The sequence below is a fragment of the Microtus oregoni genome, unplaced genomic scaffold (assembly GCF_018167655.1).
Source record: "Microtus oregoni isolate MIOR12 unplaced genomic scaffold, Mior012 000015F_ref0000493, whole genome shotgun sequence".
Lineage (NCBI taxonomy): Eukaryota > Metazoa > Chordata > Mammalia > Rodentia > Cricetidae > Microtus > Microtus oregoni.
Genome location: NW_024543074.1, coordinates 18,634,624 through 18,662,583, shown reverse-complemented (window position 1 = coordinate 18,662,583; position 27,960 = coordinate 18,634,624). Strand labels below are relative to the sequence as shown.

Genomic DNA, 27,960 nt, shown 5'->3' with positions numbered 1-27,960 from the left:
TGGGAAGTATACTAAGCCATGTTTGCAGGTCACACTGGTCTTTTTCCGTGGCTGGGAGCTTTTCCTGTTGGTGACTTCCGACTAGCTCAGGGCAGCCCCCTGGGCTCTGACACTGTCCTCTCCAGATGTCTCTAAATGGGACTGTGTGATGCATATGTTGGCTGAATGCACATGCGTGTGCTGTAGCCATGTTGCCTCTGGCCCTCCCTGCCACCAGGGTCCTCCCACATCCACCCATCTCACCACTGTGTGTACTTTGGATTTTCCCTGGCAGGAGATAGTGGATTGGTTCAACGCTCTCCGTGCGGCCCGCCTGCAATACCTAAAATTGGCCTTTCCTGATCTCCCGGAGTCTGAGGTGAGCTAAATGTGGGCTTGGCTTCTTTTTTTTTTTTTTTTTTTTTGGGTTTTTTTCGAGACAGGGTTTCTCTGTGGCTTTGGAGCCTGTCCTGGAACTAGCTCTTGTAGACCAGGCTGGTCTCGAACTCACAGAGATCCGCCTGCCTCTGCCTCCCGAGTGCTGGGATTAATGGGCTTGGCTTCTGAGTCTCTCATCCCTTCCCTTTTTTTCTTCCTGTCTCCAGACCCCTAGATACTTGGAGGCTAGACTAGGGTTATTTATAAAGCCCAGGGAGACCCTCCCGCTACAATGTGCAGGTGAGCCCTACATACTGTAGACAAAGTGCTTTTGACCCATTTCAGCTCATAGCTCTTGCTAGACAGTAATTACTTAGAACAGGCAATGGGCTGGGTGATCATTCCTGTTACATGAGTAATGGACCAGGCCCTTCCCTGGCTATCCCTGCTGTGTGTTGTGATGCCCTGTCCTTGGAAAGATTGGGGCCTTCCTTATCACAGGATTATATCTGCCTGTGCTGGCAAAGGTAGCAGTAAGCTGAGAAGTTGATTTTGATTGTCCCTAGACAAGTGGGACCTCTGTCTATTTCCTGATGGAGAAGCTGGAATGACATGGGCAGAGGATGATGTTTTAAGTCAGTAGGCCTAGGCTCTCATGGATGCTCTGTCTCTGACATGCTATGTGACCCTTAGAGGTCACAGGCCTTTCTTTCAGAAAGATGGTAATTGGCCCATGTCTCCTTGAGGTTCCCTCTACTTATGAAGTTCTGTGACTGAGGATGTGGGATTGCTTTTTGTTTTTTTTTTTTTGATAGTGTTGTTTATTTAAGACAGTCTCAGTGTAGCCCAGGCTGGCCTAGAACTCACTCTGTAGACCAGGCTGGCCTAGAACTCACAGAGATCTACCTGCCTCTGCCTCCTGAGTGCTGGGATCAAAGGTGTTCACTACTACTATGCCAGCCTTGAGGATGTTTAAGCTTCCAATTAAAAAGATTGTTGTTTAAGTGATAGGGACAAAGGTACCATGCTGATCCTTGGATCTGACTGTCTGTCTTTTTGACAGAATCTTCTACAATCCAGGCTGGCCCAGAACTAAGAATGACCTTGAACTCCTAACCTCTACCAGGTCCACTCGCCACACCTGAAATCCTGAACTTCCTTTTCCTTGGGTTTTTTCCTTTCCTTTCTTTCTTTTTTAAGTTTTGACATATGTTTATTTATTCTGTGTGTGCACTAAGCCATCTTATCAGCCTTAATCCTGGGGTTTTGTGTGTGTGTGTGTGTGTGTGTGTGTGTAAGCCGGAAGTCAGCCTCATGTGTCACTCCTTAGCTGCCCACCCACCTTTATTTTCTTGAGACAATCTCTCTTCATTGGCTTGGGCTCTCCCATCAGGCTAGGCTGGCTGGCCAGAGAGACCAAAGGACCCTCCTATCTGTGTCCCCCCAGTGCTGAGATTACCACACTCACAACAATGCTCAGATTTTTTGATGGATGCTGTTGCTCAAAGTTGGGTCCCCAGGCTTGCACGGCAAGCATTTTACTCCCGGGACCATCTCCTCAGCCTGATCCTGTAGTTTCTTAGTCTCATTTGTTAGGCCTTCATTAAAGTCTAAATGTTCCTCAATTCCCAGGGTTTACAGGGAACTGAGTTCCCGGGATAGGGTCGACTTCAGGCCTAGTGATGTACCCATTGAGAAGTTCCCTAGACACAGTTTCAGCAAGGCTAGGGGTCAGGGCTCAAAGCTGAAATCACTATGCTTAGTCAGCTCCCCGCTCCCCAGCTGGCTGCTGCTGGCTCAATGAGTCCTGAGAGTGCTGACCGCAGCTGACCCAGCAGAGGAGAGGGGATGGAGCAAGTGCTCAGCCTTGTTTAATCCAGCCTGGCTTCCCATGTTTGCTAACTTGTGTGGAAGAAGTTAGTCTTTGACCAGTGTCCTCCATGTTCCCTTCATCAGCCTTTACCACCGTCCCTGCCCTGCCTGCCCCTCTTTCTTGTCTTCCCTATGTTTAGGGGTGGCATAAGAATTTGGTGCTGGAAACCAATGTTTTTTGCAGGGTTGTAATGGTTTCATCTGAAATGCTGTGTGGGTCAATAGTAAAGCGCTTGTCTAGTTTGTGTTAGAACCCGAGTCCCATTCTCAGTACAAGGGAGAAAAGCTAGGCTTGGTGGCCTATAATCCCATCACTCTGGAGGCTGAGGTGGGAGGGTTGTTGAAGGTTTGAGGCCAGCCTGGGCCACATAGTGAGCTCACAGTCAGGCCAGCTTGGGATACACAGGAAACGTGTCGGGGGCGGGAGAAGGGAAGAAAGGAGGAACAGAGGGAGGAAATGATAAAAGTACACAAAATGTCCCTGGAGTCAGAGAGCCCAGTGTGCTGCCCAGCAAGTGACATCACCCCTAAGCTTCGGGGTGCCCATCCGTCATGTCACCATGGCCCCATGCCACCTTCCAGGCTATCGTGAAAACAGACTGAGCCAGTGTCAGAAGTACAGGAAAGAGTCCTGAAGGGAACTCCAGCCAACACGTGGCTTACCTTGTTTCTCTTGCTCCCCTCGGCCTAGACTAGCCCTGAGCTGGCTCATATTCAGAATACAGAACACAGGGGGTGGGGGGGCTTGAGAATAAATCCTATAGACTATGTCTGAGGAGAAATGGAATAGTCTAGTGTAGATTTTCTTTTTTAAAAAAATATTTATTTATTTTTTTATTTATTATGTATACAGTATTCTTTCTGCGTGTATGCCTGAAGGCCAGAAGAGGGCACCAGACCTCATTACAAATGGTTGTGAGCCACCATGTGGTTGCTGGGAATTGAACTCAGGACCTTTGGAAGAGCAGGCAATGCTCTTAACCGTTGAGCCATCTCTCCAGCCCCTCTAGTGTAGATTTTCATTGTGGGCTGCAACTTCTCTCTTGCTTCCTCAGCTTTGCCCCTGCAACTCCAGGGATCCTGCTGCTGTTCTGGGCATCTAGGTTGCCATTTGAAGTCCTAGATTTGTCTGGTTCTCCTTTCCCTACTTCTAGGAAGCACAGGAAGACATGGTCAATCTCTGGGAACTTCTCTGAGCATAGGAAAGCGGGCTGTGAGGGCTGGTGGAGATCAGGAAATGGAGACAGAGCCTTACCAAGTAGCAGCTGGTCAAGGCTATGGTGCTAACATTCTGGTCTCCTAATGCCCAATCCAGAGTTTTCTCTATTTGTCCACCCTGGCATCACCTCTTCTTGGCCTGTGTCACATTCTGTGACCAGGTCTCAGCTGGCACGGTGGGGCGTCTGGTCAAAGGGCTCTGCTATCCTTACATTTCGGCAGCATTGTGTGATGATACACAGGCCTGCTGCCTGCCAACCCTGAGTGTGAATCCCACCTCTGTATGTTAGCAGTCACGTGACTTCTGCAAAGTCTCCACTCACATCTCTATGGCCTAGTTTCTTAGTGAGTTTGGTGAGGCTGATAAAATCTACCACCCAGGGGAATCAGGGATTGGACCCAGAGCCTGCTACAGATAGGTAGGGATTCCCTCCTCCTGCTCCTACTACCCAGGGGGGGTCAGGGATTGTACCCTGAACCTGCTACAGCAGGCAGGTGGGTTTTCCTTCCTTCTGCTCTTCTTCTGTTTGGTTGTTTGAGATAAGGTTTTTCTATGTAGCCCTGGCTATCTTGGAACTCACTCTGTAGATGAGGCTGGCCTCAAACTCAAAGATCTGCCTGCCTCTCTGCCTCCCAAGTCCTAGTGTCAAAGGCATTCGCCACCATGCCTGTCGACAAGTGAGTCTCTTGACAGCCTTGCCTGCATCTATAATCTGGGATGAATGAAGTATTTAAGTCACGACTGCACCATGCTGGAAAACTACAGATGAATCAGGGCTCGTGCACTGGCTTTGTTGAGCTATTTGCATTACACCCAGCACACACTCCAAATATGATCCATCAGCCATGAGGACGCTCCCTTCTCCACTCCACACTTCTCCTGGCTCTGACTAGGGAGTCAACCTTGCCTCTCCTTGCAGCTCGTGCCTCTCATTACCAGGAACTACCTCAAACAAGGCTTCATGGAGAAGACCGGTCCAAAGGTAAATTTTCTGGATTATTTAACGTGGTCCTATCCCAACCACCAATAAAGCAGAAAAGCATGGATGGGAGCGGAAGGAGGGCTGAATAGAGAGGAAGAGGAAGAATGCCAGTATCTGTGGGTCTCTGTACTGAGGGATGGAGTAGGGACCAGGAGTTGGCTGCTGTGTGAAGCCCGCATTGCTCCCGCAATTTCTTCCCCTCGGGTACCACTTTATCGTCTTCATCAGTGTCTTTCCTCTGTGACCACTAGACTTCAGCTAACCCTGGGAAAGCAGTGCTGAGTAGGAATCCCCTAGAGAGACAGCTCTAAGTGCTAGGCGTCCACCAAGACAGAGCAAGGGAGACAGCCTGAAAAAAAACTTGACCCTGTATCCTGTCTCCTCCCCCTCACCAGGGCCTGTGCTTTCGCTATTATCTCTCCTATCTAAGGAGGAAGAGGAGCTGCCCCTGAGGGGAGGAGCCTGGGGTTTCCTGTGAGCCAGAGAAGGGTTGTACAAACCCAGATTCTTAGGCTGAGGCAGAAGAATGCAAGCTAGCCTGGCCTACATAACAAACTCAAAGTCAGTCTGCACCATTTAGTGAGCACCCCCTCCCATCTCAAAATAAAAAAAATAATAAGGTGAGGTGGGGGTGAGGTGTGTAGCTCAAGGTAAAGGGCTTGCTTAGCATGTGGAAGGTCGGGTTCAGTGTAAAAATACAATCATAAGGAGCTGGAGAGATGGCACCACCTGCTCTTCAGAGGTCCTGAGTTCAATTCCCAGCAACCACATGGTGGCTCACAACCATCTGTACTGAGATCTGGTGCCCTCCTCTGGCGTGTGGGCATACATGGAGGCAGAATGTTGTATACATAATAAATAAATAAATCTTAAAAAAAAATACAATCATAATGTGTTACAGGATGACTGTTAGGAGGACCCTGAAAGGTGTTGGGGGACAGTGTAAAAGAAAACCTTAGGAGCCAGGTGGTGCCTGTAATCCCAGCAAGGCAGGTGGATCTCTGAGTTCAAGGCCAGCCTGATCTACAGAATGAGGTCCAAGACAGTCAAGACAATAAGACAATACAGAGAAACCTTGTCTCAAAAAAAAAAAGAAAGAAAAGAAAAAAAAGAAAAAAGAAGAAAGAGAAAGAAAGAAAGAAAGAAATCCTCAGGAGTTGAAAATGTGGTCGAATGGCGGTTGGTGTACAGGCTCCTTCCCTCAGAAACCAGGCACACAGGCTTTCGCCTCAGGCCTTTCTCTCCCCTGACCTAGATTGCACTTTCAACTTTGTGAGTCGGAGCCACTTCTGACTTCCCTAGCTTCCTTTTTCTGAGACTTCTTTGTCACAGTCCGAGAAAGAGGGAAGTACCCCTTCACTCCTAGGCAGCACCTAGCAGTATGGAACAAAGCAAGGGGGAGAAAAGAGGTGAGGGCAGAGAGGGGCTGGGCTGAGCCCTCAAGAGTCTGAGCAGGTGCTGGCTCCTTTCATTCCAGCATCGTGAGGCAGAAGTTGGGGGAATCCCTGCAAGTTCCAGACCAGCCAGCACTACACAGTGAGACCCTGTCTCAAAACAAACAAACAAACAACCCAGAGTCTGAGGAGGTGTTCAGACGCGTGGACCCTAGAACCAATTTGGCTGGACTCCAATCTCAGCCCTGCTCTAAAACTGGGGAGGGTATGCATGCCTAGGAACTGGCGCCAGGGAGACACTCCCAGTGTCTGGTTGCAGAAATCAGGCTGGAGAACCAGTGCAATGACCTCTTCTCTGAGCTGGCCCTGACCTCTGTGCCTGGCTTAGCCAAGTCTGGTAAAGAGGTTCCTCCTTTTGCAGCACAGAGAACCCTTCAAGAAAAGATGGTTTGCTCTGGATCCCTTGGAGAGGAGGCTGCTGTATTATAAGAACCCTCTGGTAAGAGCCATCCCCAATTTCCTCCTTAGCATATCCCCAGTCAGAGGGGCTTGTGCTGATTTCAGAATATACAGAAAGGCCAGCTCTCAGAATCCCAGGACAGGGGAACCTGTAACAGGAAAGCCTGTACCCCAGATTCTCACTCAGCTCTGTTCAGGATCCCCAGTGCTGGCAGCTGCTCTTAAGGTAAGGTGGAACCAAGCACTCCCTTGTAACCAGGAGGTCTGGAGTAGAGCGGTTAGGCTTGTGGGCTCAGGAACCAGTTTGCCTGGAGTCTGGGGTCTAGTCTCAGCCCTGCCAGTGTAGAGCCATGCCCTGGGCAGGGTATGCACTTAGGTTGCCATGCTGCATTTCCCTTCTGACCAAAATATTGTCTTACCATGAATGCCTTGCTCAGAAGGGGCCGTGATAAGTATACAAGTTGCTAACATGTAAACCACTTGAGCTGGGGCTGGGGCACCATCCTGTAATCTCAGCCACAGGGGAGGCTGAGACAGTTGGATTGCAAATTCAAAGACTTCCTGGGCTTCAGAATAAATTCAAGGCCAACCTGTGTAACTTAGAGAGACTCAAAATTAAAAATTAAAAAGAGATAGAGGGCGGGGATTAAGCCCAGCAGTAGAGGACTTGCCTATTATGTTTGAGACTCTGCTCAATCCCCAGTGCCTAAAGCAAAGCAAGAATCCAGCCTTTGAGTCCCCAGTGCCTGGTCTAGTCTCTGCGTGTTAGTGTTTTCAGCAGACTAGTATGCAATATCCTTGAGGTTTTAATTTGATGTCACATCTGGCAATGGCGTGCACACGGCTCTTTACCGAGCTTGACCTTGGGCCTGGCAGGGCTGGATAACCACGTGCCTTCCATTTTCAGGATGCTTTCGAGCAGGGCCAGGTTTTCCTGGGAAGCAATGAGCAGGGGTATGAAGTATGCGAAGACCTGCCCAGGGGCATCCGAGGGAATCGCTGGAAGGTTGGACTCACTGTCATCACTCCAGAGCGGAAGTTCATCTTCACCTGCCCCAGTGAGAAGGAACAGCAAGAATGGCTGGAGAGTCTGCAGGATGTCCTGTCCAGTCCCCGGTCGCCCCTCCACCTCCTCAGTAAGAAGCAGGCGGGAGGGGGGTGCTTGGGGGTTCCTTTGGTTGAGGGCAGAAAAGGGCTCTGTCACTGTGGTCCCGGAAGGGCCTGACTCAGCGTTTGGAGTTGCCCTTACTTCCTGCCAGAGAAAAGCACACGCATTGCACATTCTTGCCAGAAAGTCCCCTCTGCACCAAGTTCCTCTATGCAACTGTCCTCATGAGCTTCAGGTGGAGTCTGGCCCCAGCAGAACTGTGGAGGCTGGCAATACCAAGCTCTCAAATTCCCCACACTGTTGTCCTTTTTCTCATATGTGCTGGCCTGGTACCCTTAGCAGAGGTGTCCCTGCCAGCCACCCTCCCAGGATTCTGGATTCCTCCCCACGCAGAAGGAAGGCTATTTTTAGTGTTCTCCCTGTCCTCAAGCCTTTATTCTGCTGTCTCCGTCCCCTGCTCCTTCTTTTCACCCCGCATGTGTCACAAGGAGACTGTTCCCCTTTGTTGACAACCCCATGAAAAGCAGAGATGTGCTGAGTTCAGGAGGAAGCATCTGGCCCAGAGCCGAGCTTCTGGAGCAGAAAGGAAAAAGTTCTCTGTTTGGAAAAGTACAGACTGAACAGGTGACCCCAACAGTCCCAGGGGGAAGCTCTTGTGCCTTCCTAGACTCACCAGTATAAACACAACTGTCAGACTGGAGAGATGGCTCAGCAGTTAAGAACACTGGCTGGTCCTCCAGTTCAATTCCCAGCAACTACATGGTGACTCACAACCTTCTATAATGGGATCTGGTGCCCCCTTCAGGCATGCAGGTATTCATGCAGGGCACTCATACATAAAAATTAAACTGTCACATCCTTGTATGGTGGGTAGCTAGTGCTGCCTTTAATCCCAGCACTTGGGAGGTAGAGGCAGGTAGAATTCTGTGAGTTCAAAGCCAGCCTAGGCTACACACTGGGTTCCAGGACAGCCAGGGTTACACAGTGAAACCCTGTCTCAAAAAACCAAAACCAAAACAAACACCCAACCCACAACTGTCTTCACTCACTGTCCAGTTCCCGAAGCCAAGGACACAGGAGGTAACTGAGGACACACTTCAACCTTGCACTCTGTCCTCTCTGCGCCCGACGCTCTGGGTCTCTGCCCTGCTTCCCTCTTCCCTTTTCTCTATGTGTCTGCCTCCTGTCTATGTCCTTCAGTCTCTTTTTCCTGTTTATTCTCATGTAAAGTTTCTCTTTGCTCTCAGTGTTGCTCTGATCCCTCTGTCATGGCACCTTTGTCCCCCTGGCTATGCCTTCCTTGCTGCAGGACCTCACTAGCACCGCCTCCTTACCCACCTTCCTGCTTCCCTTCAGCCACATCAGCAGAGAGTGCCTGTGGCCTCAGGTGACCCATCTCGGAAGAGTCGGCTGGCCACCGAGCACCTGAAATCCCCGAGAAGTGTTCACCTCTGCCCTGGTTGTCCAGAAGGAAGCCCCAAGACCAGCAGCTGCTGCTCCTGTCAGTGAACTCTGTCAAGATCGAGGGTGTGGTTTATCTTGTGGCTCCCAGGATCCTTCCAGCAAACATTTCCCAGTCTTGGGGAGCTGGTACTGAGAAGAATGTAGCTCTCCAAGCTTAGAAGACCTGAAGGCTTTCTCATATTTGCACCGAGAGCAGGGTGTAGTGATGCATGCCTGTGGAGAGGCAGGAGTGCCATGAGTTTGATGCCAGCTTGGACCATACAGGGAGTTCAAGTGCAGCCTGAGCTGCATAGCAAGACCTTGTTTCGAAAAACAAAGACAAAAACAAGCAAACAACAACAAAATCTACAGAGAGGGAGTAGAAACATTGCAATATAAAAAACACCCTCAGCATCAAGATTATGCAAGTAGAAAAAAAATGTAAATGTTTAATCTGAACCTAACTATGAAGAAATAATAAGATCTTTCAATATTACTTACATGTTGATATACAACTAGCCTGGACTTTTCAAATATCAATATTAAAAGATAAAATTGGCCATACATGGCAATACATGCCTTTAGGCCCTTGCACTCAGCAGGCAGAGAGAGGTAAATCTCTGTTGTTCAAGAGCAGCCTGGTCTATATATCAAGTTCCAGGACAGCCAGAGTTATATAGAGAGAACTTGTTTCACAAAACAGAGGGGAGGGGAAGAAAGACAGACAGACTAAAGACAGGGCTAGTGGTACCTATAATTTTTGCATTGGGGAACTGGAGGCCAGAGGATCAGAGGTTCTGCTATTATCCATAGAGAGCTCAAAGCTAATGAGACCCTGATTCAAAGGAGAACAAACAAAAACCACAAATTAGGGCTGGAGCGGTGGCTCAGCAGTTAAGAGCACTTGCTGCTCTTCCCAAGGTCCTGAGTTCAATTCCCACAACCACATGGTAGCTCACAACCATCTGTAATGGGATCTGGTGCCCTCTTCTGGCCTGCAGGCATACACGCAGGCAGAACAGTATACATAATAAACAAACAAACAAACAAACAAACAAAACCTCCCAAAAGCCAATACCAAAACATGGTAACCAAATACAGTTGGGAAAATAAGAGAAGCCCAGGCTGGAGAGATGGCTCATGATTAAGAGCACTGAGTGCTCTTCCAGAGAACCTGGGTTCAAGTCCCAGCACCCACATGGCAGCTCACACCTGTTTGTAACTCTAAGATCTGACACCCTCGCACAGACATACATTCAGGCAAAGCAGCAGTGTACATAAAAATCATAAAAATAATTTTAAAAAGAGAGGCATTGGAGTTGGAGAGGTGGCTCAGCAATTAAGAGCACTGACTGCTCTTCCAGAGGACCCAGGCTCAATTCCCAGCACCTTCTTGGTAACTTACAACTGTAATTCCAGTTCCAGGGGATCTGATACCCTCACACCATACACATGAAATAAAACAAAATGATTTTTTAAAATCCACTGTAAAGGACATAATTGATGTCGGAGCAATTAGGATCTGGATGTCGATCAGCTAACAGTATTGTAAAATTGTGATACGTGTGTGTATAAAGTGTTCCTGTTCTCAGGGGATGCGCGCTGAAGTAAAATGGAAATGATGTCTGCAGCCAACTTTTAAATGGTTCAGCTAAAAAAGGATCAGTATATGTCGACATGCACACAAATAGCATGCACATGTGTACATATCTATGTCTGTCTGCACAGAGCACAGCACTGATGAATCCAGGCGAAGTGTAGATGAGCATTTATTTTCTTACTTGTGATCATTTTTTATAGATTTGAATTTTCATATTAAAAAGTTGATAAATCGCCCAGTTGTCACTCTTGAAAAGCAAAGGTTTTCCTTCCGGAATCCAATATCCATGGAGCCGGGCGTGGTAGGTACATCTTCAGATCACGTAGACAGGGGTTTCGGCAGGACCGCTGGAGCCAGAGGGTCTGGGAGCGTCCTAGGCAACCTGATGAGAGAGTGTCTCAGATTTCCTAGAAGGGGCTGGAGAGACAGCTCAGTGGTAGAACGTGTGCTTGTGTTGTGCCAGGAACAGTGGTGACCAAAATTATTTACCAAACTAGAACAGATAGAAAAAGATTAAATAGGGGCTGGAGGGATGGCTCAGTGGTTAAGAGTACTGGCTGCTCTTCCAGAGGTCCTGAGTTCAACTCCCAGCAACTACATGGTGGCTCACAACCATCTGTAATAAGATCTGTTTTTTTTTTTTTTTAAATATTTATTTATTTATTATGTATATAATATTCTGTCTGTGTGTATGTCTACAGGCCAGAAGAGGGCACCAGACCTCATTCCAGATGGTTGTGAGCCACCATGTGGTTGCTGGGAATTGAACTCAGGACCTTTGGAAGAGCAGGCAATGCTCTTAACCACTGAGCCATCTCTCCAGCCCATAAGATCTGTTTTTTGTTTTTGTTTTTTTTTTCCCCCCGAGACAGGGTTTCTCCGTAGCTTTTATGGTTCCTGTTCTGGAACTAGCTCTTGTAGACCAGGCTGGCCTCGAACTCACATAGATCCGCCTGCCTCTGCCTCCCAAGTGCTGGGATTAAAGGCGTGCGCCACCACCGCCCGGCTTGTAATGAGATCTGGTGCCCATTTTTAGCGTGTGGGCATACCTGGAGGCAGAATGTTGTATACATAAATAAATAAATAAATCTTTAAAAAAAAAGATTAAATAAAATGCTGCCAGAGAGACAAAGACTTGGAGAACTCTCAGAGAGGAGTCCTCTGCTGCCCAAGGAAAGGGCGTTCCTTGATCACCTCTCCTGTGCTGGTTGTGTGTGGATATCTGGGCGGATAAATGACATCTCTCTCTCCATCTTGATAACTAGTCCATTTACAGCGCTGTGGCTGTGGAGCTTCTTGAGACTGGCTATTCACGGGTCATTAGAGTTAAGCTCTAAATGTTTGTATAAGGAATTGCAAGTCATTGGGGACAGGGACAGGCTCCAAGCAGTCAGGATCTGGTCGTTAAAGTGTGGGAATTTCTCCTTTTAGTTTTAGCCCCCTCCCCCACCCCCACCTCCACTATGCTTCGAATACTTCCATCATTAGCACTTAAATAAGCAAAATAATAATTAGTTTTCCCCAAGAGGGTTGGAGAGACGGCTCAGTGTTTAAGAGCACAGAGGACTGTAGTTCCTAGCGCCCACATAGAGGCTCACAACCGTAACTCCAGTTCCTTGGGATCCATCGCCCTCTGCTGGCCGCCTTAGGCACTGTATGTACAAGGCGCGCTTACATACATGCAGATCAAATATATACACATACAACAAAAATAAATCTTTTTAAAAGATTTTTTTTTATTTTTGGTTTTTCAAAACAGAGTTTCTCTGTATAGCCCTGGCTGTCCTGGAACTCCCTCTTTAGATCAGGCTGGCCTCTTCGAACTCAGCGATCCGCTTGCCAGTGCTGGGATTAAAGGACTACCGGCTAAAATATAGATTTTAAAAAGTTCCTCAGAGAATTTCATTTTTGTGCACACTTGAGAAGAGATAGAAACACAGATAATGAGAAAATGATGCCATCTTCATTATCACAGCGCTTTGGGGAAAGAAAGCAGGCTGGGGAGTTATCTGGGTCCAGTTCTGTCTTTCGCTTGAGAACACAAGAAAAGTCCCTTCACTACTTGCCTTACTTTCTATATTTAAAATGAGGAAGTCGGGGAAGTTGGATGGCTCAGCAGTTAAGAGCACTTTCTGTTCTCCCAGAGGATTTGAATTCCCAGCAACCACATCAGACAGCTTGCAAGTACCTGTGACTTCAGCTCCAGGAGGAATCATCCCCTCTGGCCTTCATGGGCGCACACATGTTTAAAAATTAGTTTTGACCTTATTTTTAAGAAAGAATAAGAGGAATCTACACTGATTGTCGAAATTCAATGTAAGTTACCTGCATTTCATCACTTGCCAAGTGCTGGGCTGAGCCCCACTTACTAAGCCGGTGAGAGCAGGTGGTCCCTGCTGTTGCACATAGCAGCCTGCAGGGGGCAGCAAGTGGCGATGGGTGTGTGGCAACCAGCCAACAGGAGCGTAGGGGGCGAGAAAGTGACGTTAAAGCTGAAAATGTCCAAACTGTGTAGAGGCTAATCAAAGGGAAGGGGTGAGGAAAATAACTAAAGTTGAGGAAAGAGAATGCTCAAAGGCAGGCTGTCGTCAAATTTACAGAGATCTGCCTGTCTGTCTCCTGAGTGCTGGGATTACAGACGTGTACCTTCAGGTCTCGTGAGTCTCTGAATCTACTGGACTTCCCTGAATTCCCCAAAGAAGCAGCAATACAAATTCTGGATGTCTCTTTCCAGAACGAAGCTCGCTGGGGAGGTGGGTCCTGTCTAGCTACTAAAATTCTTTGACTTTATTGGCTGCAGTGCCTGCTGGAGAAGTGATTCTCAAACTCTGGGTCGCAACCCCGTTGGCAAACCTTTATCTCCAAAAATATTTTCATTGCGATTTATAAATAGTACCAAAATTGCAGTTATGAAATAGCAACGAAAATAATTTTATGGCTGGGGATCACTACAACACGAGGAAATGGACTAGAGGATCGCATCCTTAGGAGGACTGAGACCTATTGTAGAGCGCGCATTAAGAGCCACTGGGCTGCCTTTTCCACCACTGTGCACTCCTTGGGGTCTACGTGGCTAAGTTCTCGGATGGGGGAAATGAGTAGAGGCACAGCTCCGGTGCTCAAGGAACTCACCACCTCAAAGGGCAGGAAATAAGCAGTAATACAGCTGATTGATTACAAGGGAGGGGGGCTTCTGTGTGGGTGTGTTCCTCAGAGCAACAGGCGAGGACAGACAAGAAAGCCCAGTGAGATACAGCACATGGTCTGGCCCGGCTCCTGACCTCTGTCTGAATCCCCCTCTGTCTTGGTCTCTGAGGTTATCTCTTTATTTTATTATTTTACTCATTTATTTTTTTTTATTAAATATTTATTTATTTATTTATTAAGTATACAATATTCTGTCTGTGTGTATGTCTGCAGGCCAGAAGAGGGCACCAGACCTCTTTACAGATGGTTGTGAGCCACCATGTGGTTGCCGGGAATTGAACTCAGGACCTTTGGAAGAGCAGGCAATGCTCTTAACCACTGAGCCATCTCTCCAGCCCCCCATTTATTTTTAAGCAGAGAAAATGTAGATTTTTTTTTAAAAAGGAAAAATGAGGAAAGAACTTCCAAGAGTAGAAGAGGTCTCCAAAGCAAAAAAATGCCATTTTTCCCCTTTGTGTTTATTAGATGTTACTACTGTGTGCATGTTTGTATGTGTGAGGGAGTGTGTGTCACAGCACACATGTTTTAAGAAGACAATCCTGTGGGGTTGCTTCCTCTTTGCCCCTTTCTGTGGGTTCCAGGACCACATTCCTGTGTCAGGCTTCACAGTGAGCACTTCACTCACAGCCATCTCACCAGGCCCATTTTATTCTTTTTTTTAAACAAATTTTTAAAAATGTATTTATTTATTATGTATACAATATTCTGTCTGTGTGTATGCCTGCAGGCCTGAAGAGGGCACCAGATCTCATTACAGATGGTTGTGAGCCACCATGTGGTTGCTGGGAATTGAACTCAGGACCTTTGGAAGAGCAGGCAATGCTCTTAACCTCTGAGCCATCTCTCCAGCCCCACTTTATTCTTTTTTGTATTGCTTTTTGTTTGTTTGTTTGTTTTGCTTTTTCAAGACAGAGTTTCTCTGTAGCTTTGGAGCCTGTCCTAGAACTCACTCAGTAGACCAGGCTGGCCTCAAACTCACAGAGATCCCGCCTCTGCCTCCTGAGTGCTGGGATTACAGGCATTTGCCAGCACTTTATTCTTTGAGAGAAGTTCTTATGCATTCCGGGCTGACCTCCAACTGACTGCGTAGCTAAGGACAGCCTTAAACTTCTGCTCCTCTTCCCTTACCTGAGTGCTGAGATCACAGGCCTGTGGAACCATGCTGGAGATCAAACCCGAGGCTTCAGGCACACACGGGGGTGAGCGTTCTACCAACTGCTTCCCATCGCTAGCCCACCAACCCCCTTTTTAACTTGAACAACAGATGAATTTGATCAGACAGACAGCTTTTATTTAAAGGGTAAGTATTCTTCATCAATTTAATGAGCTCAATAGACACCTCCAAACATTCAAACGTATTTCAAACATGTAAGATAAAATCCTCCCAAAAATATTAGACTGCCAAGGGTGTATTGAAATGAACAATGCTCTAATTTTTCTTTCTGAATATATCAAGTTAAACAAGAGTATCTCTAAGTAAAAGCTTAACTGGTTGAATTGAGAGTCACTCGACAAGCCTTAGAAAAGGGATTTTTGGCATGATTTCTCAAAAATAAAAATAGTGAGTTTTGTTTGTTCATTTGCTTGCTTACTTCCTTGGTTGTCTGGTTTTTCTATTCATTCATTTATTCATTTATATACTTATCCATTCATTCACTTGTTTATTTATTTGTTGGTTTGTCAAAGCAGAGTTTCTTTGTGTAGTCCTGACTGTCCTGGAACTAGCTCTGTAGACCCTGCTGGCCTGGTTTTGTTTTTGTTGGCACAGATCTCCGAAAATGAAATACGACACCGAGTAGGTGCAACCCTAAAATGAGTTCCTGAAGCGAACCCTCTTCATAGCTTAAGTTGTTAGGGTTGCATGTTGATGGATAGATGAGCCAGAAGATTGAGAGAAATGACTTTCCAGGCTGGAGGACAGCCTGCGCTTTTAGAGGCTGGGAACACTGCGAGCGGCTGGGCGGGGCGAAGCTGGGGAAGTGGGTGGGGCGTAGCGGAACCTTACTGGGCATCCTGGCCACCGCCCAGTATGGCGGCCCTTGCCCTAGGCGGTGCAGTCCCTGTGTGGCTGAGCGAGGAGGACCTGAGCTGCATTATCTGCCGAGAGTTGCTGGACTGGCCCACCACGCTGCCCTGCGGCCACAGCTTCTGCTACCAGTGCCTCGATGACTTGTGGGTCAAGCAGCGCGCCGGCGTGGGTGGCCGCCCCTGGGCTTGCCCTACCTGCCGGGAGGCCCTGGAGGCGAAGCCCACGCTGCGCAAGAACCCGCTGCTGCAGGACCTGGCGGACAAGTACCGCCACGCGGCGCTCGAGCTCGAGCCTGGCCCCGAAACCGCGCCCGTTCCGCCGCGTCGCCCCGCGCCGCCGCCGGTAGGAAGCCCGTACCGCTCTGGCAGTCCGCGTGCGCCCTCTTGGGCCTCTCCTGCCTTCCCGATCTCTTCTTCCGCTACGTGATTTAATCCGTGTAATCTTTGAAAAGTTCAGAGTTGTATAAAGAAGCTGAAAAGTCCGGCGTGGAGAATGCACGCCTGTAATCCCAGGATTTGAGAGGCAGAAAACAGGGACATGCCCCACACCATCCAGATCTCCGTAGTAAGGTCTGGTCACAAGCAATAGTTAAAAATCTCACAAGTAATAGTTATTCTAAATCCCATCTCACCGAGATGTCGTGCACCCTTCCATATTACCATTTTTTTTTTCGCCAGCTTTTCTGTGGTGTCTGAAAATTTTTAGTGTGGTAGAATATATTTAATTTTTTATTATATATGTGTATATATATTATATATACTCACCATAAAATTTGCCACTTTAGCACTATTTAATTCTACTTATTTATTGAGACAGGCGCTAACTAGTGTAGACCACGCTGGCCTTGAACCTGAAGTGAGTGATGACCCGTGCCTGCCTTACCTTTCCAAGTCTGCGATTACAGGTGTGGAGCACCTGAACTCAGAGCTCTGCTTGCCTCCGCTTTTCAAGAGCTGGCATTAAAGGCATATGCCACCATGACGGTCCAACGATTTGCACAACTTTTTTAGTGTACAGTTCGATGGCATTTGTCACCTCTCCGATACTGTGCTTCTGTCACCGCTGTTTCCAAAGCAATTTCATCACCACAAATAGAACCTCTGTACCTCCTAAGCAGTAACACGTGATTCCTCCAGCCTCTGCACACGTCTCATCGTACCCGGCTTTTTCTTTTGAGTGACCAATCAGCTCTCAAATCATGACATGGAGCCTTTTTAGTTTTTTATTTTTGGTTTTTCGAGATAGGGTTTCTCAGTGTAAGAGTCCTGGATGTTGCTATCCTAGACTTCGCTTGTAAACCAGGCTGGCCTCGAACGCAGAGAGATCCGCCTACCTCTGCCTCCCAGGTGTTGGGATTAAAGACGTGCGCCACCACGCCTGGCCTGCTTGTCTTTTTCTACCTTTCGCCTCAGGGCTTTTTACTTTTTTTTTTTTTTTTTTTGGTTTTTCGAGACAGAGTTTCTCTGTGGTTTTGGAGCCTGTCCTGGAACTAGCTCTTGTAGACCAGGCTGGTCTCGAACTCACAGAGATCCGCCTGCCTCTGCCTCCCGAGTGCTGGGATTAAAGGCGTGCGCCACCACCGCCCGGCTACTTGTCTTCTTTTTATCTTACTTTCCACTGCTTCTCTTGTTTAGTTGGCTGCTTGGCTTCTTGGTTCTTGCCTTGGGTCGGCTGTTCAGTTGGTGGGTAGCTCGCTTGCTCTCTCTGCCTGCCAGCCCTGCATTTCCTTTCTTGCCTAGATCTTGCCCATTCAGCTCCTTATTAGACCAACCAGGTGCCTTAGGCAGGCAAGATGAAACAAATGCAACACATGTTTACATAATTAAACACATCTTTACATTGTTAAACAAATGCAGCATAAACAAATGTAACACATCTTTATACAGTTAAAATAAATATTCCGCAGCAGAAACAAATGTAACACATGTTTACCTAGTTGAAATTGTATTCCACAACAATCTATTTTATGTCTCTGAATTTACCTATTCTACATGTTTCATATAAATGGGGCTCTTCCATGTCCCCTTGTGTCTGACTTCTTTCATCCCAATAATATTTTCTGGGCTGATTCATGTTGTAGCATGTATCAGCACATCCTTGCTTTAGGTCACTGTCTTATCATTTGTGTGGCTATATCACTAATCAATTTATCTAGCAATGAACATTTGAATTACTTCTACATTCGACTATTATAACTATGGCTACAATGTACATTATCTTACAACTGAGTTCCTATTTTCAATTTTACTGTTACAATTTTACTCAGTTCGGGACTGATCTGAGGGCCTCAGATGTACCGGGCATGCACTTTCCCCCAGCCTCCTCATTTGATTTTCTATATAGTGTTAGGTAGCATCTAACTTCAAGCAGGGCATGGTGGCAAATTCCTTTAATCCCAGTACTCAGGAGGCAGAGACAGCCAGATCTCTATGAGTTTCAGGTCAGCCTGGTCTACATAGAAAGCTCCAAGACAGCCAGGACTGTCCTAAAATCAATCCAAAGAATCTAGCCTCATTCATTGGTATACAGATACACATTTCTAGTAGTATTTGCTGAAAAGACTGTGCCTTTAAGCAGTCTTGGCATTATTTATTCATTTATTTATTTATTTATTTATTTATTTATTTATTTATTATGTGTACAGCATTCCTTCCATGTGTGCCCGCAAGGCAGAAGGGGGTGCCAGGTCTCATTATAGATGGCTATGAGCCACCATGTGGCTGCTGGGAATTGAACTCAGGACCTCTGGAAGAGCAGTCAGTGCTCTTAACCTCTGAGCCATGTCTCCAGCCCCCCAGGTCTTGGCATTCTTGTAAAAATTTATCTTCGGGTACATCTGAAGATTTGTTTCTTGACTCTCTAGTCTTTGCCATCACTCTGAATGTTCTCTTTCATGCTGCTGCCGTGGCATGGATAGCTCCCTTTATTGAGTGGTGGTCCTGGGTCCAGTTTTTAGAAATCAGAAACCCCGTTTTGCTCTTCTAAAGGTGACAGTGCAGAAAAGCACCACGGAAGAAGTCATCCAGAAGCTGACAGAACTGGTGCGACAGCTTGTGGATGTTGTCAAGAGCCTTCCAACGCAAAGTCCTCTGGGGGGATCCGGACCGGACAATGAACGAGGCATCCTGGGCATGGTAGGTTCAGGTGGGAAAGGAAGGGCCAGGGTGAAGGACCGCTTCCAGCTAGAGCAGTCTGAGACATGGAATCAAGGAAAGCAACAGGTCTCACGCTTTACTATTTCTTTTTCTTTCTTTCTTTCTTTCTTTCTTTCTTTTTTTTTTTTTGTTTTTGTTTTTTGAGACAGGGTTTCTTAGTAACTTTGGAACCTGTCCTGGAACTAGCTCTTGTAGATCAGGCTGGCCTCAAACTCACAAAGATTCTTCTGCCTCTGCCTCCCGAGTGCTGGGATTAAAGGCCAACCACTGCCCGGCCCCATTCAGTGACTTCTTAAAAAATATTCTATAATCGTATGGAAGAAAGAGTTTGTGTGTATGTGGGAGAGAGTGTGTGTAGCGGAGGGTGTGTGTGTGCAAGCAAGAGCATGTGTAGGGGAGGGTATCTGTGTGCAAGCGAGAGCATGTGTGTGTAGGGGAGGGTGTGTGTGTGCAAGCGAGAGCATGTGTGTGTAGGGGAGGGTATCTGTGTGCAAGCGAGAGCATGTGTGTGTAGGGGAGGGTGTGTGTGTGCAAGTGAGAGCATGTGTGTTTAGGGGAGGGTATCTGTGTGCAAGCGAGAGCATGTGTGTGTAGGGGAGGGTGTGTGTGTGCAAGTGAGAGCATGTGTGTGTAGGGGAGGGTATCTCTGTGCAAGCGAGAGCATGTGTGTGTGCAAGCGAGAGCATGTGTGTGTAGGGGAGGGTGTGTGTGCAAGCGAGAGCATGTGTGTGTAGGGGAGGTCAGAGCACACCTTTCAGGAGACTGTTCTCATTTTTCACTGTAGGTCCCAGGGGTTTAACTCAAGGCATCAGCAGGCTTGTGCAGCAAGCACCGCCCCCTTTCTCCTTTAGTAATGGGATCTTGTTGTGGCTTGTTACCTCTTGCTTCTTGGGCAGCTTCATGGTGTCTGCCTGACTCCGCCTTCTTTCTCCCTGTATTCAGTTTAGTTTCCCGCCTACCTGTATTCTTCCCTGCCATAGGCCACAGCAGCTTCTTTATTAACCAATGGTAATAAAACATATTCATAGCATATAGAGGGGAATCCCACATCATGTGATACATATATACAAATAGATAGGCAAAACATTCATAAACATAAAATAAAAAAAATAAATGTTCTGGGTGGTGGTGATGGTGCATGATTTTAATCCCAGCACTTAGGGGGTAGAAGCAGGTGGATCTCTGTGAGTTTGAGGCCAGCCTGGTCTACAGAGCTAGTTCCAGGACGGCCAGGGCTGCACAGAGAAACCATGTCTTGAAAAAACATTGTGAAAAAAAAATACTCCAGTATCATGATTTTTGTTTTGAGACAGAATCTTACTTTGTAGCCTAGGTTAACCTTGAACTCATAGCAGTCTTCTTGCTTCAGGACTTCTTTAAAAAAAAAATTTAAAAGATTTATTTATTTATTATGTATACAGTATTCTCAGTACTCTGCCTGCAGGCCAGAAGAGGGCACCAGATCTCATTATAGATGGTTGTGAGCCACCATGTGGTTGCTGGGAATTGAACTCAGGACCTTTGGAAGAGCAGGTGGTACTCTTAACCTCTGAGCCATCTCTCTAGCCCCCTTCAGGACTTTTTAAAAAAAAATATTTATGCAGGAATCTTAAGTGCTTGAGTTATAAACATGACTCACTGCATTCTGCTAGGGAATATTATTTGTTTTTATGTGTATGGTGTTTTATCTGCATGGATGTCTGTGCCCATAGGCATGCCTAGTGCCTATGGAGGCGGCCATGTGGGCCCTGGGAGCTAAACCCAGGTTCTAGAAGATCAGCCATTGTTCTTCATCATTGAGCCATCTCTCCAACCCCTAATTTTTTTTTTATTTTTTTTTTATTTTTTTTTTTTGTTTTTTTTCGAGACAGTGTTTTTCTGTGGTTTTGGAGCCTGTCCTGGAACTAGCTCTTGTAGACCAGGCTGGTCTCGAACTCACAGAGATCCACCTGCCTCTGCCTCCCGAGTGCTGGGATTAAAGGCGTGCGCCACCACTGCCCGGCTTAATTTTGTTTTTAAAAGCCTGTTTGCACTCGGGAGGCAGAGGCAGGCGGATCTCTGTGAGTTCGAGACTAGCCTGATCTACAGAGCTAGTTCCAGGACAGGCTCCAAAGCCACAGAGAAACCCTGTCTCGAAAAAAAAAACAAAAACAAAAACAAAAGCCTGTTTGGACTTAAATGAAACAAAACAAAACTGTGGCTGGAAGGTGGCTCTTGAGTGTATTTGATGAGTTCCATAGTTGGCTTTTCTTTACTTGTTTCCTCGTTGATCAATAGGCTTCTTCCTCTGAGAAGGAACATTCCTTGAGTTCTCCAAAGGCAGTAGCGTCCAGTGCCTCCGAGAGGAAAATTCGAGAGATTCTTCATAACTTAGAAGAAATTCAAGAAAAACTGCAAGGCGGAGTCACATGGAAAGAAGCTTCTGGAGAACAAGTTCCCGGTGAGCTGAGGGAGCCGGACTGACTAAGAGAGTTGGGTGCTGTAAACGGAGAATGTGCTTTTGTTTCTCGGCCGCCCAGATCTGAATAATCACAGAGCTATATTAATTACAACACTGCTTGACCAATGGCTCAGACATATTCCTAGGTAGCTCTTACATCTTAAATTGACCCATTTGTATTAATCTATCGCCTGTGGCTTACTGGTATCGGTGGCTACATGGTGTCTCCTTGACTCCGCCTACTCTCTCTATATATCTATGTTCGGATTTCCCGCCTGACATTACTCTGCTAAGCCATTGGCCGAAACAGCTTTATTCATCATCCAACAAAAACAACACATATACAGAAGGACATCTCACATCAGGATAGAATGGCCAAGTGCCCCTGGCTTTGTCCTTTGGGGACAGGACCTAGAGCATGTCTGCTTTTTTCTGTGGCGGTGTTGAGTAGGAATAGGCTGAGGTATGGTCGCGGCTGTGGACAGTTTGGGATATGGACATAAGGGATTTTTCTGTAGCATAGGCCCCGAGTAAAGCAAAACTCCCGTTTTTAAGACTCGTGACCCTGGATCCCAGCACGTGGCTCATCTTTACTGTTTGCCGGAGGAGTTTGCAGATAGGCTGATTTGGACTTTTTGTTTTCATTTCTACTTACATATGTGGTGGTGGTGGTGGAGGGCATGTGCCTGCCACAGCTCCCACGTGGAGGGAAGTCAGGCGACAACTTGCAGAAATGGTTCTCTTCTTACCCCTTGTGTGATCTGGGAATCAGCTCAGGCTGTTGGGCTTGGCAACACGAGCCTTTGCCCATTGAGCCATCTCTGGTCCCTGCTATCACTGTTTTAGTTCTAATTCCTTTGTGTAGGTGTTTGCCCGCATGTATGTCTGTGCACCCGGTATATGTCTCGTGTCCTCAAAGGTCAGGAGAGGGTGAGAGTGTCAGGGTCCCTGGGGCTGGACTTAGGGATGGTTGTGAGCATGTGGGTGCTGGGGACCAAACCAAGGTCTTCAACCAGAGCAACAGTGCTCTCAAGCTGAGCGGTGGTGGCGCACGCCTTTAATCCCAGCACTTGGGAGGCAGAAGCAGGCGGATCTCTGTGAGTTCAAGGCCAGCCTGGTCTACAAGAGCTAGTTCCAGGACAGGAACCAAAAAGGTTCAGAGAAACCCTGTCTCGAAAATGAAAAAAAAAAAAATACAGTGCTCTCAACTGCTGAGCCATCTCTTCAGCCCCCTCGCCAGCCCCTGTTCTCATTTTTGAGATGAGGTCTTTTTATGTTGCCCAGGCTGGCCTCAAACACTAGACTTAGGCGACTTTTCTGCCTCCAGAGTAGCTGGACCACACATGTCTTCTACCTCCTCTAGCTGCTTTTTATTTTGTGTCTTTTTAAATTTTTTTTCAACAAGGCTTTTCTGTGTAGTCCTGGCTGTCATGGAACCCACTCTGTAGACCAGGCTGACCTCAAACTCAGAGATCCACCTACCTCTGCTTCTTAAGTGCTGGCATTAAAGGTGTGCTCCACCACTACCCAGCCTTATGTCTTTTTAAAAAACAAACATATATATATATGTGTGTGTGTGTGTGTGTGTGTGTGTGTATGTATATGTGTGTGTATGTATATATATATATATATAGTGTATGTGTACATGTCTGTGATCTTGTGTACACACTTGCCACAATATGTGTGTAGGTAAAAAGATAATTTTGGAAAGATAATTCTCTCCTTCCATCCTGTGGGGATTGAAATGAGATCATCAGGCTTGGTGATGATCATCTCATCAGCCCTCTTTTTATTTTTTAATTAGTAAATGTTTTACTAACCAGACACGAAACTAAGCGTAGCAGTACATACCTCTAATCCCAGCACTTGGGAGGTAGAGATGGGCGCATCAGGAGTTCAAGGCCAATCTGGGGCACATAGAAAGATCCTGTCTCAAAAAGAGTGTGTGAGTAGGGGGTGGGGGGGAATAGTAGTAAGAAGGAAAAAAGTGTATAACTATATAATTCTTTTTGTTTGTTTATTTTTGCTTTTTTGAGACAGAGTCTCTCTTTGTAGTCTTGTCTTGGAGTTTGCTACTTCTTGATACATACTATCAAAAATACAGTTTTGGGAGGGGTGGGGAGTGGGAGGGGTGGCTCACGCCTTTAATCCCAGTACTGGGGGGGGGGGCAGAGACAGGCAGATCTCTGTGAGTTCCAGGCCAGCTTTATATACATATATACATATATATATATATACTTTATATACTAGCTTTATATACTTAAGAATATATATCTTATTATAGCTGTTCCTAACTGTTCATTATATTTACAGTATTTGCATGGTTGTAGTACCCATCTTGATGAAGCTTTTTCTTTTTCTTTTTTTAAATATTTATTTACTTATTATGTATACAATATTCTGTCTGTATGTCTACAGGCCAGAAGAGGGCACCAGATCTCATTATAGATGGCTGTGAGCCACCATGTGGTTGCTGGGAATTGAACTCAGAACCTTTGGAAGAGCAGGCAGTGCTCTTAACCTCTGAGCCATCTCTCCAGCCCGATGAAGCTTTTTCATCTTGCAGAATGCAGAAGTGAATCTTTATTTCCATCTGGCAGCTCTGTATTCTCCCATTCTCCAGCCTCTGGCAATTTGATTCTACCTTTACCTTTTTCTTTCTTTTTTGGGGGGAGGTGTATGTGCGTTTTGTAGGGATGATCAAAACCAGGAGCTTCATGCATGCCAGGCATATGATCTATTGCTGAGTTACCCACTCAACCTCAAAGTATTTGTCTTTTTGTGGGTTTTTTTTTTTTTGATTTTCGAGACAGGGTTTCTCTGTGTAGCCCTGGCTGTCCTGGAACTAGCTCTGTAGACCCTAACTCAATGAATAAGCTGAAAGAGTGGTTGAGGGTGAGTCTCAGCATCAGTATCAGGCCTTCGCATGTCCCCATGTACACACACATGCACAAGCACCCACACACGCAAAAGTTTGCATATATACATGTACACACACCACACACATGAAAATGGAAAAAAAAGATTCAGGTGGAAGATTTCCCCTCTGCCATGCCATAGGGTTTCTCTCCCTTTCTCTGTTCCCTCTTTCCCATGGTCATTGTAGTCTAGCATATATAATTGCTTACGTTAATAATTAAACTTTGGAACAATGAGAGGAAGTTGGAGGTGTAAGCAGTTGACATGAACCTTACACCAGCCCAGGTTACCAGCTTATACAATGATGGTTTAGGGCTTTGACGGGGGGTTGTGAGTATTCTGGATATGAAGGGCTGTAATCCCCTGGAACTGTATTAATTTACCTGATAAATATGCATAAAACACTTTCTGTCTATGGGGTGTATAGGGGTCCTAATACTTAGAATATAGAGATGAATAAGATCTCTGCTAGCAAGGAGTTTGTGGCTTGTGGGAGAAACAGTTTAAAAAAAAAAGTCCCACAGTGATAACTTGGGGCTAGATATACTTGGTCAGAAAGTGGTGTCTGGCATAACCTGAACACCCAGAATACGCTAATGAGAAAGATTGCGGGCCTGTTCCTATATCATGACAGTTGAATACCTTCAGTTTGCCTTTTGCTAATGGGCCTTCCTCCTCCCAATTATTCTTTTAATTCCTAGAAATGCCATCTTCTTCCTTATGTCTGCTGCCTGTCCAAAGATGTCCTGTACCCAGGAGAGCTTCTCAGTTTGCCCTAAGTAAGTATGAGGTCCACTTCGGCACACTTTACTAGGATTAGGATATACTCAGTAGATCAGCCAGGTCAACACACTTACTAGGACTAACATAAAACTCAGTAGATCACACACTTTACTAGGACTAGGATATACTCAGTAGACAGAGTACTTTCCTAGCATGCACAAAGACCCCGGATTCAGTCCCCAGCACTGTATAGACCTGGTGTGATGGTATATATTCTTGTAGTCCTAGAACTAGGGAGAGAGAGGCAGGTGGATCAGTTTCAAACATATCCTTAGCTACATAGTTTGAGGCCAGCCTGGGCTACATGAGACTCAATCTGAAAAAAAAAAAGAAAACCTACTTATAAGCAGTAGGATTCAAGAATGTGCTGTGGCCACCTCCTTGCTGTGGGACCTAACCTTTGATTTTTATACTCTTGGACTTTTTTCTTCTAGACGAGGTCCCTCTGTATGGAGAGCTTAATATAAAGACAAAGATGATTTGAGAGTCCCAAATTCCAGGCTCAGCTAGGTCCTTGAACACTTAGATGCTGAACACATCCCTGCTGATGTCACCAGTTACAACTGCCTGCTTATTTCCCCACTTACATATATACTGTGTTGTCTCAGGCTAGTTGATCTTTAAGAGTGCATGCACCCTGGAGTCTTGAGTTTGTCTGCAGCACCTCTGTTAGACAGCTGTGCAGGCCTGGACAAGTCACCTCTTAGGGCCTCCGTTCTCTTATCTTTGCAGTGGTCATAACATGGTAGAGTTGGCTTATGACTAGAGGAGAGCTCGGGAGGGAGGGAGAGAAAGAAGTACCTGGAGTAGAGAAGACATGATATTCAGATATTAGCACTTAACAATAGGGACTGGGAGTGGGATTCAATAGTAGAGTATTGTCTAGTATGTGCAAGACCCTGGGTCTGATTCTCAGCACTAGACAGACAAGAAGCGGGGAGGAGAAAGGGAGGAAGGAAGGAGATATTACATATAGATGAATAACACATAGACCTGGGCATAGATAGCTATCATACTCACAAAGTACAGGTATTGAAAAAACTAAGAATGACCTTGTACTGCATGGGATTCAGAGATAGCTTCTGGATGGGAGGTAAAAACAATAAAAGCAGCCGAGCGGCGTGGCACATGCCTTTAATCCCAGCACTCGGGAGGCAGAGACAGGCAGATCTCTGTGAGTTCGAGGCCAGCCTGGTCTACAAAAGTCAGTTTCAGGACAGGCTCCAAAGCTACAGAGAAACCCTGTCTGGAACACCCCCCCCCCAAAAAAAAAAACAATAAAAGCAGGAACAGGGTATTGATTATACAACATGAAGGTTATGTAGAGCTTTCTCCAAGTTTATGTATCAATTTAACCTAAACACTACCCCAAAAGATACAATGTTACTTCTTGCTAGTCAGTAAATGACTTCCAGCAAGGATGGTCAAAAACTAAGTATCCCTGACTGGACGGATGGCTCCGTGGTTAAGAGCACTGGCTGCTCTTCAGAGGACCCAGGTTTGATTCCTAGCACCAACTTGGTGTCTCATAATGGTCTGAAACTCTAGTCCCAGAGGATCTAATACACTCTTCTTGACTTTGTGGGCATTGCATGCGTGTGCTGCACAGACATCCATGCCGGCAAAATACCCATACGTACAAATGGAAAAATAACTGACTGTCATGTTCTTGTGGTTCATGTCTCCCCAGGGGCCATCAGTCCAACCTTTGACCTGAGGAGCCTCTCCTGTATCCTGGAGGTTTCCAACAGTTGCCGGACGGTGACTGTGTCGCGTTGTCCACAGCCCTATTCTTGGGGTTCAGAGAGATTTTTAATTAGCCAAGTCTTATGTTCCCAGGCCCTCTCTTCTGGCCAGAACTACTGGGAAGTGGACACTAGGAACTGCAACCACTGGGCTGTTGGGGTGGCTTCGTGGGGCATGAAGCGGGATCAGATGCTGGGAAGGACTATGGACTCTTGGTGCATAGAGTGGAAAGGGCCTGGCCAGTTCTCTGCTTGGGCTATGGTGAAGAAAACTGACCTTCACTTGGGCCGCCCTGAGGTTGTGGGCGTGTGGCTGGACCTTGAGCTGGGGAAGCTGGCCTTCTACTCAGTCTCTGCTCAGGAGAGGCTTCTGTATGAGTGTGAGGTCTCTGCCTCCTCCCCTCTGCATCCTGCCTTCTGGCTGTATGGGTTAAGTCCCGGAAACTACCTGGAAATAAAGCAGGTAAACTCATGAAGCTTCCCCAGGGGTTAGAACACGGGCTTCCTAGTCTCTCTGTTTAGAGGCAACTAGAGCTAGGAAACTGAAGGAAATTGCATATGGTAGTACATGTCTGTAACCCTAGCACATGGGAAGCAGAGGCAGGGGGATCACTGCAAGTTTGAGGCTAACCTGGTCACCAAAATCAAGGCTAGCTTGGACTACATGGTATGGCTCCACCCACTTTTTTTTTTTTTTTTGGTTTTTTTGAGACAGGGTTTCTCTGTGGTTTTGAAGCCTGTCCTGGAACTAGCTCTTGTAGACCAGGCTGGTCTCGAACTCACAGAGATCCGCCTGCCTCTGCCTCCCAAGTGCTGGGATTAAAGGCGTGCGCCACCACCGCCCGGCAACTCCACCCACTTTTGAAGTTAGTCATTTTTGTGTGGGATAAGATTAACTAAACGGGTTTGTGCTCTTTGAACCTTGGGCATTTAAGAGAAAGAGCTGGCCTGGCCTGTCTCCTGAAGGTGACCTCTAAGGCCTTAGACTAGCTTGACTAATAAGCGGGACTTTGGACTATTCTGTCACTTAGGACTCATCTGGGTCTGACTGTTGGTTCAGTCACCCTGTGGTCAACGAGTCATGCTTACACGACTGACCCACCCCTAATTAAAAGCCCAGCCCCACAGCATAGCTGGGTAAACACCACTAGCTAGCATACACTAGATAAGTCCCCAAGTACCACTGTTGGGAGGACAGAGCACTGTCCAGTGACTTGTGAGAGGGAGACTTCCTGGATCCTACCTTGT

At 46.6% G+C, this 27,960-nt stretch overlaps 2 protein-coding genes across 3 annotated transcripts in view; both read left to right on the top strand.

Moving 5' to 3' along the window:
• Positions 1 to 9,790, top strand: part of Adap2 (ArfGAP with dual PH domains 2) — a 28,894-nt gene extending 19,104 nt beyond the window's left edge. Inside the window, exons 7-11 of the mRNA XM_041664629.1 lie at positions 275 to 358; positions 4,368 to 4,430; positions 6,246 to 6,323; positions 7,191 to 7,419; positions 8,748 to 9,790. Of these exons, the coding sequence (XP_041520563.1) occupies positions 275 to 358; positions 4,368 to 4,430; positions 6,246 to 6,323; positions 7,191 to 7,419; positions 8,748 to 8,782 (489 nt within the window). The 3' untranslated portion in view covers positions 8,783 to 9,790. The remainder of the gene's footprint in view (positions 1 to 274; positions 359 to 4,367; positions 4,431 to 6,245; positions 6,324 to 7,190; positions 7,420 to 8,747) is intronic.
• A 5,874-nt stretch (positions 9,791 to 15,664) lies between these two features.
• Positions 15,665 to 27,384, top strand: Rnf135 (ring finger protein 135). Of its 2 annotated transcripts, XM_041665137.1 has the most exons (5): positions 15,665 to 16,012; positions 18,658 to 18,804; positions 21,103 to 21,265; positions 24,886 to 24,963; positions 26,658 to 27,384. In XM_041665137.1, the coding sequence occupies exons 1-5, from the start codon at positions 15,671 to 15,673 to the stop codon at positions 27,185 to 27,187; spliced, it is 1,260 nt and encodes a 419-aa protein (XP_041521071.1). In that variant the 5' UTR covers positions 15,665 to 15,670; the 3' UTR covers positions 27,188 to 27,384. The 2 variants fall into 2 exon arrangements, with proteins under 2 accessions (XP_041521071.1, XP_041521072.1); XM_041665138.1 differs by lacking the exon at positions 18,658 to 18,804.
• The last annotated feature ends 576 nt before the right edge of the window (positions 27,385 to 27,960 follow it).